This window comes from Prionailurus viverrinus, chromosome E3 (assembly GCF_022837055.1).
Source record: "Prionailurus viverrinus isolate Anna chromosome E3, UM_Priviv_1.0, whole genome shotgun sequence".
NCBI classification, from domain to species: domain Eukaryota; kingdom Metazoa; phylum Chordata; class Mammalia; order Carnivora; family Felidae; genus Prionailurus; species Prionailurus viverrinus.
In genome coordinates, this window is record NC_062576.1 from 27,354,866 (window position 1) to 27,367,426 (window position 12,561).

General features: G+C 41.8%; 1 protein-coding gene across 3 annotated transcripts in view; it reads left to right on the forward strand.

The window, feature by feature from the left end:
• SMG1 (SMG1 nonsense mediated mRNA decay associated PI3K related kinase) overlaps positions 1 to 12,561 on the forward strand; it is a 104,551-nt gene that overhangs the window by 78,347 nt on the left and 13,643 nt on the right. For all 3 annotated transcript variants that reach the window (XM_047838346.1, XM_047838344.1, XM_047838345.1), the window contains 13 exons: positions 360 to 498; positions 586 to 695; positions 816 to 1,034; positions 1,845 to 2,035; positions 2,994 to 3,166; positions 3,315 to 3,594; positions 4,060 to 4,332; positions 4,563 to 4,797; positions 5,062 to 5,288; positions 8,466 to 8,616; positions 8,715 to 8,904; positions 9,284 to 9,753; positions 12,352 to 12,489. In XM_047838346.1, the coding sequence (XP_047694302.1) occupies positions 360 to 498; positions 586 to 695; positions 816 to 1,034; positions 1,845 to 2,035; positions 2,994 to 3,166; positions 3,315 to 3,594; positions 4,060 to 4,332; positions 4,563 to 4,797; positions 5,062 to 5,288; positions 8,466 to 8,616; positions 8,715 to 8,904; positions 9,284 to 9,753; positions 12,352 to 12,489 (2,796 nt within the window). The remainder of the gene's footprint in view (positions 1 to 359; positions 499 to 585; positions 696 to 815; positions 1,035 to 1,844; positions 2,036 to 2,993; positions 3,167 to 3,314; positions 3,595 to 4,059; positions 4,333 to 4,562; positions 4,798 to 5,061; positions 5,289 to 8,465; positions 8,617 to 8,714; positions 8,905 to 9,283; positions 9,754 to 12,351; positions 12,490 to 12,561) is intronic.

Sequence of the window (12,561 nt, forward strand, 5' to 3'; positions counted from 1 at the left end):
TGCACTTATTTTTATGAGGCGTGGCCATGACTGTGTGTGGGCAGAACAGAGGGGATTATGGATGGAACGAAAGAATAAAAATTTGAGAAAAGGAAAAACTAGGGAGACTGAAAATAGTTTGATGTTAAAATCCAGCACTCTGATACTGAGTACGACCAACAAGGACCACAGTGTTGTGTGCTGCTGCTCAGCGCAGAGCCTCCGTGACCGCTCATAGCAGCCCCGAGGAGTGCCAGCTAGTTAGAAATGAGGGAGCGGGGTTATGGTGTTGGGAATTTGGAAGCGTCCAGTCTGTGTTGGAAGGAGATTTGCTGATGGTGTTACAGCCTGCTCTCCCCACCCTTTACCCTCTTGTTTAGTCTTACGCCAGATCTACTGCAGTCATGTCTATGGTCGGATACATAATTGGCCTTGGAGACAGACATCTGGATAACGTTCTCATAGATATGACGACTGGAGAGGTGGTTCACATAGACTACAACGTTTGCTTTGAAAAAGGTAAAATCAAATTGGACTTTCTACATTTACGTGTGGGTCAGATGTTTTTGGTGAAAGGACAAAAATAGAACCATTTGTCTTTTCAAGGTAAAAGCCTTAGAGTTCCTGAGAAGGTCCCTTTCCGAATGACACAGAACATTGAAACGGCACTGGGTGTAACTGGAGTAGAAGGTGTTTTTAGGCTTTCATGCGAGCAGGTACGCTGTTTCTCTCCACCTTTTCACGTACCTGTTAAATTAACAGATCTTGTGGAATGAAAGACTGCATTTCAGTGAGGAAACTGGGGGAAAGCCTGATTGAAACTTCTCTAAAAACAGGTTCTACACATTATGCGGCGTGGCAGAGAGACTCTGCTGACTTTGCTGGAGGCCTTTGTGTATGACCCTCTGGTGGACTGGACGGCCGGGGGCGAGGCCGGGTTTGCTGGCGCTGTGTACGGTGGAGGCGGCCAGCAGGCCGAGAGCAAGCAGAGCAAGAGAGAGATGGAGCGAGAGATCACCCGCAGCCTCTTTTCTTCCAGAGTAGCTGAAATTAAGGTGAGGGCAGTGACAGTCACCGTCTTTTATTAGTGTTAACATGTCCATCAAAAAGTGGGTGAAACTCTGTTGATTTAGTTATTTTCATAGGAATAGTATTTTTTTTAATGTTTATTTTTTCATCGGGGGGGGGCAGAGAGCGAGGGAGACACAGAATCTGAAGCAGGCCCTAGGTTCCGAACTGTTGGCACAGAGCCCAACTTGGGGCTCGAACCCACGAGCTGCGGGATCCTGACCTGAGCTAAAGTCAGACGTGTAACCAACTGAGCCACCCACGTGCCTCTAAACCTATCTTTAAAAAAATTTTTTTTGGAGGACTGTCCTGTACAACATTGAAAGGGCAGCGGAATAGGGCGATTTGATGTCTTATTAGTAGGAAATGCTGCCAACACATTTGTGTTGTGCACAAAGGCACATGATCACACTCCCGTTTGTTAGAGATGGGTTCATGAATTGAAAAAAATTAGACCTTTTTTAATACACTGCAGTGTGTTTACCAGTGACTATTTTAGGTGTTCTTTAATTAGATAGCCTCCTGTCAGTCTTAATCTTAGTATTGTGGTAGCCACTGATGCCAACACTGTTTTGTGTGCCTTGGTGGTAACTACATGCTATTGTGGGATTTGAGTCCCCGTTTACTACAGCTGTGTGAACTTGAACGCCCTGCTTATCTTTATTTGTAAAATGCAGGTGATACCATCACCCTGTCAGGGACAGGGTGTTCATCTAACACGTTCCTTCTGGCACGTGTCATGCTGTCTCACAGTTGACCCTGTAAGAATCTTTCTAATCATAATTATCTTTCTACAGGTGAACTGGTTTAAGAACAGGGATGAGATGCTGGTTGTGCTTCCCAAGCTGGACAGCAGCTTAGATGAATACCTAAGCTTGCAAGAGCAACTGACAGATGTGGAAAAACTGCAGGGCAAACTGCTAGAAGAAATAGAGTTTCTAGAAGGAGCGGAAGGAGTGGACCATCCTTCTCACACTCTGCAACACAGGTTTAAAAGTGTTGAACTCTTGTTTCTTTAAAAAAAAAAAAAGTTTTTTTAATGTTTATGTATTTTAGAGAGGGGGGGAGGGAGGGAAGGAGGGAGGGGGAGAAACAGAGCATGAGAGAGGGAGGGACAAAGAGAGAGGGAGACAAAGAATATGAAGTGGGCTCCAGGCTCCAAGCTGTCAGCACAGAACCCGTGAACTGTGAAATCATGAACTGAGAGCCCAAGTCAGATGTTTAACTGACAGCCACCGAGGAGCCCCAAGCTCTTGTTTCTTAATATTTGCCATGAAGGAGAATTTTCACATTTGTGTAAACATTGTCAACCTGAATTAGAATTATTACAGCAGTTTACATAAATGATAAAAATACTCCCAAGGACTGCAGTTTCAAAATGTTAATGCACAAAAATTCATTTAAATTTTCTGCTTTTTTATATTCACATGTTTGAGCATGTAACTATGGGAGATGGGTGGGTATAGTGGTTAGAATATGAACTTGGATTCAGGCAAACCTGGGTTTTCTCTCTACAGTCTGTGTCTGAGTCCTTATTCGTTAGTACAGTGGCAGGTGTATTATCCACTTTGCTGAGTTAAGCATTAAACTAGAATGATCTAAGTGAATGAACCTCGTACAGAGTAGGTAGGTGCTCAGTAAGCGGTAAATATGCAGATGCAACACATTGCACGAGTCTGTGAGATTCAGAAGATCTGTCAACCTTCTTGTCTTTTATGCTGAAGAGAACTCAAAACCTGGAAGGTATGGTAGAATTTTATTTAGAATGTTGTGAGTATAGTTGAGAGAGTTACGGGAAAAATCAGAGAAGTAAGGTATTACGTTTGAGCACTGCCCTCAAGATTGAAAAGGGAGCTTACTAGGCAGTCCCAAGTATGAGCAAAATGAAGGTTATGAAAGTACGTAGAAGAAAGAACCAATTAAAAAATGTTTTCCCTTCCTATTAGGTATTCTGAACACACTCAACTACAGACTCAGCAAAGGGCTGTTCAGGAAGCAATCCAGGTGAAGCTCAATGAATTTGAACAGTGGATAACACATTATCAGGCTGCGTTCAATAATTTAGAAGCAACACAGCTTGCAAGTTTGCTTCAGGAGATCAGCACACAAATGGACCTTGGTATGGGTTTTGATTTATTTTAGATACACACGTGAGCCTGTGAATCTGGGGTTGTTTTGTTATGTGTGGGGTTCTGCTTTGTGCTCCTTGCAGTGACTGCTGGGTGGGAATAGTTGCATTGGTATTAATAGTCCTCTTTCACCAAAAGGTCCTCCGAGCTATGTGCCAGCGACAGCCTTTCTACAGAATGCCGGCCAGGCCCACTTGATCAGCCAGTGCGAGCAGCTGGAGGGGGAGGTGGGCGCCCTTCTCCAGCAGCGGCGCTCCGTGCTCCGGGGCTGCCTGGAGCAGCTGCATCACTATGCGACCGTGGCTCTGCAGTACCCCAAGGCCATATTTCAGAAACATCGGATTGAACAGTGGAAGACCTGGATGGAAGAGCTCATCTGTAACATCACAGTAGAGCGCTGTCAGGAGCTCTACAGGAAGTGAGTTGGTCATGCTTCATTTGCTTAACTTCTCCTGCGACTGGAAGCAAAGCTGTGTTCAAATGATTATCATTATGTGTGCATGATATTTCATTTTTTCTGCGAGAATGGGTTGATGGATGGGGTTTTAAACGGAGTCACTTTTTTCTTGGTTTGAGGAGAATCTGAGCTCATGCTTTCCCTCCTAAGATAGTGTGGTTTTCCTCATTAAATAAAGTGGATCCCAGTGTCGGAGTCTCTTTAGCCACTGACGGGGATCTGGGTCAAGAGAGCTAAACTCAAACATTGATCTGTCCCTCATTAACGAGTCATCATGGAAAGTTACTTCAGTTCCTAAGACTTGGCTGTAAAAATGGAAATCACGATTTCTCCTGTTTAAGGTTTGAGGATCATATGCGATACCCCATGTCGCCCTGGGTCCAGTGTGGTTGTGTTGTAAACAAGCGCCTCTCTCTGGTTTTATAGATACGAAATGCAGTATGCCCCCCAGCCCCCCCCAACAGTGTGTCAGTTCATCACTGCCACCGAAATGACTCTGCAGCGGTACGCAGCCGACATCAACAGCAGGCTTATTAGGCAAGTGGAACGCTTGAAACAGGAAGCTGTCACTGTGCCTGTCTGTGAAGATCAGTTGAAAGAAATTGAACGTTGTATTAAAGTTTTTCTTCACGAGAATGGAGAAGAAGGATCTTTGAGTCTAGCGAGTGTTATTATTTCGGCCCTTTGTACCCTCACAAGGTGAGTCAGCCAGCCTCCTGTGGAGACCGTTTCGTTGTCTTGAAAACATTGATGTTTATTTGCGATTTCACTGGTTTTTTGTTTAATCCCCAACTTAAGGTATTCTGTACTGTCCTGGGTCTTGCTTGACGTCACAACTGCTTTACTTCCTTTCCAGTGTTGAGGCATTCGCTTTTGTGAGTGAGGGTAGCTGGGTCGGTTTCACTGTACAAATATTTAATTGAGTTTAGGCGGAACCTGATGATGGAAGGTGCAGCTTCAAGCGCGGGAGAGCAGCTGGTGGATCTGACCTCTCGGGACGGAGCCTGGTTCCTGGAGGAGCTCTGCAGCATGAGCGGGAACGTCACGTGCCTGGTGCAGTTACTGAAGCAGTGCCACCTGGTGCCGCAGGACTTAGACATCCCGAACCCCCTGGAAGCTTCTGAGGCGGTTCACCTGGCCAACGGAGTATACACCTCCCTTCAGGTGAGCACTTTTAAGTTAGCTTAAAGTTGATGAATTTGTTTTAGATCAATTGAACACCGTACTTCTTACATCTTTGGTTCAGAAAGGCAATTTGACTTCTCCCCTTTTAATCCTGCTTCATTGGTCACTTAAAGATCACTGAGAGGTTTGTGGCCATATGTTGGTTATAGTTGCATAAGTTCTTAATATATGGCATTAAGCCTGTAAATGTATAACTTATCTAAACTCAGAAAACATTAAAATATATTTCTCACATATTTATAGGAATTAAATTCAAATTTCCGGCAAATCATATTTCCAGAAGCACTGAGATGTTTGATGAAAGGAGAGTACACATTAGAAAGTATGCTTCATGAGCTGGACAGTCTTATTGAGCAGACCACTGATGGCGTTCCCCTGCAGACTCTAGTTGAATCTCTTCAGGCCTACTTAAGAAATGCAGCTATGGGACTCGAGGAAGAAACACATGCTCATTACATCGATGTAGCCAGGCAAGTGAATGCTAGCTGTGCAGTTTTCTTGGGAAAGAGATGGGGAAGCCAGATAAAGGGGTTCTGAGCTCTTATTCTACTCTGAGTTCAGTTTTAATTTTACAGCAGATACAATTACTTGCAAATGCTTACTTATCTTTAAAAATCTTTTATTTGGGAATAACTACAGGTTCTCAGGAAGTCGTAAAAACCGTGTGCAAGGACATCTCGCTCACGCTTCATCCATCCTGCGGCGTTAGCATCTTGCCTACTGATGGGCTGTGGCAGCACCGCAAAAGGGATGTTGCCGCGGTCAGCAGGGCTTCCTGAGGTTTCACCAGTTACTCACGCGCTTGTTTGTGTGTGTGTAGCTCCGTGCCGTTCTAACACATACACGACGCGTGCGTGGGTGGTGTTTCACCATGTGAATACACACGGAGTGGAGTGTAGTATTTTTTAAGCCAGCCCTCAGAACTCCATGAAATCACATGCGCCAGTTTAGTTAGCTAATGGAGTATACAGCTCACTTCAGGTGAAGGCTTTTAAATTTGCTTAAATTTTATTGTTTGTTTTAGATACTGAACGCTGTGTTTTTCATCTCATAAATCCAGAAAAACACTTTGACCTTGGAACCTGTAAAGGTTGGGTGGTTCCTCCAGCCATGCACTATCCCCATGGTTTAAGTCCCTTTATCTCTGGTGACTCAAGACCTCTTTATTTGGCATTCTTGTGTCCAGTTGACCCCAGAAAGTATAATTGAGAGAGTTGAAATGGATTGACCTGCCGTGCTTCCTCCATGAGAAAATTCAAAGATTAAAGAAAGTAGAATAGTAGAATGAACCTTTGTTTTACCACCTTTGGGTATTATCTGCATCTGTTTAAGTTGTTTAAATTATTTGTTTAAATTGTACCGCCCTGGGACGCCTGGGTGGCTCAGTCGGCTAAGGGTCCAACTTCGGCTCAGGTCATGATCTCGCAGTTCGTGGGTTCGAGCTCCGAGTGATGCTCTGTGCTGCTGGCTTGGAGCCCAGAGCCTGCTTTGGATTCTGTGTGTCCCTCTTTCTCTGCCCCTCCCCTGCTCTTTCTCTCTTTCTCAGAACTAAATAAACGTTAAAAAAAATTTTTTTTTAAATTGTACTACCCCAATTAGTTTGAAGCAGGTATCTTTTCATTCTTAAATACTGTAGGAAGTATATGTATCTAAAATATAAACTTATTTTTCTTAAAAAAAAAATTTTTTTTTAATGTTTGTTTTTGAGAGAGAGGGAGACCCAGAATCTGAAGCAGGCTCCAGGCTCTGAGCTGTCAGCACAGAACCCCAATGCAAGGCTTGAACTCACAAACTGTGAGATCATGAACTGAGCTGAAGTTGGACGCTGAACCAACCGACCCACTGAGGAGCCCCTAAACTTATTTTTCTTAATCATGGTGCTGCTACTTGACCTAAAATGTTAACAATAATTTTTAGTGTTTTCTGCACTCACAGTTTTCCTATTTTATGTTTACTTGTAGTTATTTCACCATACAATAAAAAAAAAGAGTGTAATTATTATAAATGTCAGCTAGACGATGGTTTAGATTATTTGCCTAACATCTTTATTTAATTTTTAGCATTATTTCAAATGTGAAATGTAGATCAGTACACCTTTCTTTCTCACTGTATTTCAGCCCTCATTTATCTCCCTTTAATATCTAATTCAGATTTCCCTTACCTCAAATGGATGATTGTCCACTGTTTTGTATGAGTTGGGTGACTATCTTCATGCTTGGTTCTGTTACAGCTTACATTTGTACCTTGTTTTGGAGAAACTTTCATCATCTTAAGGAAAATTTTATAGCATGTTGTAGCTCTTTTTTCCATTAGAAATTGCTCTGGTTAGAGAAAGACAGATACCATATATTTTCACTCTTATGTGGATCCTGAGAAACTTAACAGAAACCCATGGGGGAGGGAAAGGAAAAAAAAAAAAGAGGTTAGAGTGGGAGAGAGCCAAACCATAAGAGACTCTTGAAAACTGAGAACAAACTGAGGGTTGATGGGGGGTGGGAGGGAGGGGAGGGTGGGTGATGGGTATTGAGGAGGGCACCTTTTGGGATGAGCACTGGGTGTTGTATGGAAACCAATTTGACAATAAATTTCGTATATTAAAAAAAAAAAAGAAATTGCTCTGGTTAGCCTAGTTTTTAAATTCTCTTAATAGTTTTGTAGCAGTTTCTGTGTGATAAAGTTGACAATCTAGTTAACATTAGTGACATAAACTGATACTAGTTGTAGGTACTAGGAGTGCTGTTTTTGATTTTTTTTATATAAAAATTTCGGAATAGTGTCTTGATCCATAAGCCACTTTGTAAGTCTTAAGTTAACGATGAGCAGGGTGAATTTCTGAAAACCTATGCTCAGACTATGCATTATTCAAAACCAAGCTTGCCAAAGATGGCAGGCATCTGAGTTTACTGCCTGTAGTTGGCTCGGTCATGTGACAGTAGTGTGAACATCCTGGACAATTTTTGCTAAGTCCTCCAACTTCAGAATTTTGTGATTCTTGACAGTTATTGGGAGGCTATATTATATTACATTCTTTGTATAAAATGAGACTGTAATATCTTATATAGTTCTTTTAAAAATTGTTATAATTCAAGTTTGCATTAAATTTAATCACATGATCTGCTAAGTGAAATAAGCCATACAGAGAAAGACAGATACCATATGGTCTCACTCTTATGTGGATCCTGAGAAACTTAACAGGAACCCATGGGGGAGGGGAAGGAAAAAAAAAAAAAAAAGAGGTTAGAATGGGAGAGAGCCAAAGCATAAGAGACTGTTAAAAACTGAGAACAAACTGAGGGTTGATGGGGGGTGGGAGGGAGGAGAGGGTGGGTGATGGGTATTGAGGAGGGCACCTTTTGGGATGAGCACTGGGTGTTGTATGGAAACCAATTTGTCAATAAATTTCAGAAAAAAAAAAAAAAAAAAAAAAATTTAATCACATGATCAATTACTAATACTGAATTGGAATCATTAACTTCACATTATGGTGGACACTACATGCCGTTTTACCGTGAACACTCTTCACGCAACAAGATTTGTTTTCTAGATTACATGTTAGCCGGCTCTGACACTTGTTGACTTTCTGTGTGTTCTCTCTCAAACTTACTACTCTTCAGGTAGGATTTTAATTGCCTTTTCTTTTTCTCTAGAATACTTCATGCTCAATATGGTGAATTAATCCAACCAAGAAATGGTTCAGTTGATGAAACACCAAAAATGTCAGCTGGCCAGATGTTGTTGGTAGCATTTGATGGCATGTTTGCCCAAGTGGAAACTGCTTTTGGTTTACTAATTGAAAAGGTAAATACTGACTTTATGAATAAATAATGCAAGTGTAGTAAAGTAGTTGTTCACAGTACAAAGAGTGGAGAAATGAACTTTTCTTCTTTTTTACATAGTTAAACAAGATGGAAATTCCCATAGCTTGGCGAAAGATTGACATTATAAGGGAAGCTAGGAGCACCCAAGTCAATTTTTTTGATGATGATAATCACCGGCAGGTGCTAGAAGAAATTTTCTTTCTAAAAAGACTACAGACAATTAAGGAGTTCTTCAGGCTCTGTGGTACCTTTTCTAAAACTTTGTCAGGTAATACTTCACATTTAAACGTGTTGGATTTAGTTGTGTAGAATTTAGTTGTGTAGGATGGGGTAGGCTTAATTTAATTGTATGTTCATTAAGTCTTTTTTAATTTTTTAAATTTTTTTATGTTTATTTAGTTCTTAGGGAGACAGAGTGTGAGCTGGGGGAGGGGCAGAGAGAGAGGGAGATACAGAATCTGAAACAGGCTCAGCTCAGAGTCTGACGGGGACTCGAACTTACGAGCTATGAGATCACAACCTGAGCTGAAGTCAGACGCCTGATCGACTGAGCCACCCAGGCTCCCCGAGTCTTGTTTTTAAATAAGCACTACTGTCACCTTATTTTGCTTTGTATGAAATACTTTAAGAAGATTTTCTTTTTTTAGGATCAAGTTCACTTGAAGATCAGAATACTGTAAATGGGCCTGTTCAGATGGTCAATGTGAAAACCCTTTTTAGAAACTCTTGTTTCAGTGAAGACCAGATGGCCAAACCTATAAAGGCATTCACGGCTGACTTCGTGAGGCAGCTCTTGATTGGACTTCCCAACCAAGCCCTAGGACTCACCCTCTGCAGTTTTATCAGTGCTCTAGGTGTAGACATTATTGCTCAAGTAGAGGCGAAGGATTTTGGTGCTGAAAGCAAAGTTTCTGTTGATGATCTTTGTAAGAAAGCAGTGGAGCACAACATCCAGATCGGAAAGTTCTCTCAGTTGGTCATGAACAGGGCAACTGTGTTAGCCAGTTCCTACGACACTGCCTGGAAGAAGCATGATTTGGTGCGCAGGCTGGAAACCAGTATTTCTTCTTGTAAGACAAGCCTGCAGCGTGTTCAGCTGCATATTGCCATGTTTCAAGTAAGTATTTTTCGAGTGTGGTTTTCCCCAATGTAGGAATTTGAAAATCTGGGGAGATTAATATAAAACAATATAAGGGGAAAAAATATAAACATCCTGAATTGTGCCAGCTTGCAGCAAACCCAGCTTTTTGGAATTTTGGTGTTTTTTTCCTGTTATTCCTTGTCTGTGTTCCATGTAGTGGAGAGTGTTTTGTGTTTACACTTTGTGACCTTTGAATTCATTTCCATCAGCGTTGTATGTTTGGTATTGTCTGTGTCATTAAGTATTGCTTGTAAATATAATTTCTAATGGTTGAATTTATTCGTTATGTGAATGTGCCTCCTATATGATTTAACGTGTAATTAAGATGATTTCTAAGGTGACTTCTGTTCTGTTTCCCTGATGCTCTCTTGATGTGTTACCAACTTTGTGCATGAATCTGTCATCATTTGGAAATTGTTTTTTTGAGAAGCCGGTTTTTGTCCTTGATTAGTTAGGGGGCCAGTATGATAGCACAGGCTTTGGGGGTGAGATGGATTTGGATTCAGGTATATGAATCGGAGTTTAACTTCCCTAACGTGGGGACAGTACCTCTCACAAAGGTTCAGGACCATGAGGGTTAAAAATGTTCTAGGGGCACCTGGGTGGCTCAGTTGATCAGGCATCTGATTCTTGGTGTCCGCTCAGGTCACGATCTCGTGTTTTGTGAGTTCAAGCCCCACATTGGGCTCTGCACTGGGGTGGGCTTGGGGAGGTGCGCGGAGCCTGCTTGCGATTCTCGCTCTCAAAAATAAACTTTAAAAAATCCGCCGCTCCCCCCTCTCCCCCAATTGATGTTCTATATGGAATGTTGGGTGGCTCAGTCATTTGAGTCTGACTCTTCCTTTCAGTTCAGGTCATGATGTCACGGATCGTGAGATGGAGCCCTGAATAGGCTGTCAGTGCAGAACCTGCTTGGATTTTCTCTCCACCCCCCTCTCAAAATAGATAAATAAACTTAAAAAAAAAAATGATGTTTGGGACAGTTGGGTGGCTCAGACATCCGATTTGGTTCAGGTCCTGATCTCGTGATTCGTGGGGTTGAGCCCTGTGTTGGGCTCTGTGCTGACAGCTCAGAGCCTGGAGCCTGCTTCGAATTCTGTGTCTTCCTGCCCCTCTCTCTGCCCCTCCACCATTCATGCTCTCTGTTTTTTTTCTTTTTTCTTTTCTTTTCTTTTCTTTTCTTTTCTTTTCTTTTCTTTTCTTTTCTTTTCTTTTCTCTTTCTCTCTTTCCTTTTTTTTCTCTCTTTCCTTTTTCTTTCTCTCTTTCCTTTTTCTTTCTCTCTCTTTCTCTTTCTCTCAAAAATAAATGTTAAAGGGGTACCTGGGTGGTTCAGTCGGTTAAGCATCCCACTTCTGCTTGGGTCATCATCTCACAGCTTGTGGGTTTGAGCCCCGCACTGTGCTCTTTTGGCTTCTGTGTCTTCCTCTGCCCCTTCCCTCTACTCTCATGCATGCACTCGTGTGCGCTCTCTCTCAAAAAATAAACATTAAAAGTAAATGTTAAAAAAAGTTATGTTCTGTTTAAGACACTAAGCACAGTACAAATTGTAGCTATTCCCCCACCCCCACCCCCGCCCCCGCCAATACAGGCTTCAATATTATCAGTAGCTTCAAACAGGTTATATAACTCATAGAGTAATATTTGGGGACTGCCATTTTCTTGGGGTCTGTTTTGGTACAGACAGTGGCTTTTTGGTATCATTTATGTTGAAGCTGCTTCCCAGTGGTGGAATTGGTGGTTATAGCCCAGTGTGAGGAACCAGTGTATTTCCTTCTCTTTGCGGTTTTATCAATAGCTGTTTTTTTTAGCTCATGAATTAAGAAAACTAATTTATTCAGATTTTGAAGTTGTTTTCATTATGTATTAATAGTCTTTCTAACACGTTGGAGTTTTTAAAATTTTTTCTTCTAAAAAGTGTGATGTTGAAAGTTTCATTATTTGATACGTTTTAGTTTATTTCCTTAAAAATGGACAGCCGTATGGAAAACATAAAAAAGCCTTTCAGTTTTGTTCATCTGAACAGCTGTCCATCATTTTAATAAAAGCGCAATGTATTACTTTTAAATTATAGCCCAGTTGGCCTTCTGGGGTCACCCTTGAAATGGAAGGCGCTTGACCCTCTGTCAGCAACTGCCTGCCCCTTTCTTCTCCGGAGAAGTCTTTGTTCTGTGACTCCTGCCATCATTTCTTTTAATCACTTCTGTAGCCTTATGCTGGACAACCCCTCCCCACCCCCCAGTACCCGTTCTGATCTCTTAACTGGAGATGTCTTTTGGGGGAGGTTGTATACTAAACTTTTTTACAGACTTGGAAATATCTTCAGAATTATTACTTAGATGTTGCATTTCACTGATTGAAGAAATTTATCAGCCATTCTCTACATTTAGAAACTTTTCACCTGGTTGTGATCATTTTGTAATTTTGCACTTACACTTCTCTGCCTGCCTCGCTTTGCTGCAGCTGTTTTTTTTTTTTTTTTTTCCTTTCCCCCAGTCCTAATTCATACCTCCCATCTCTTTATCTAAAGGTTTTTTTTCCTGCTGATTTTATTACATTGCTTTTTCTTTGAACAGTGGCAGCATGAAGACCTCCTTATCAATAGACCACAAGCCGTGTCAGTCACACCTCCCCCTCGGTCTGCCATCCTAACCAGCATGAAAAAGAAACTCCATACTCTGAGCCAAATTGAAACTTCAATTGCAACAGTTCAGGTGTGTTCGGTCAGACCTTACTTGCAGCACATTGACTTTGAGAGAGAGCACCTGCACCGTGGTGATATGTCG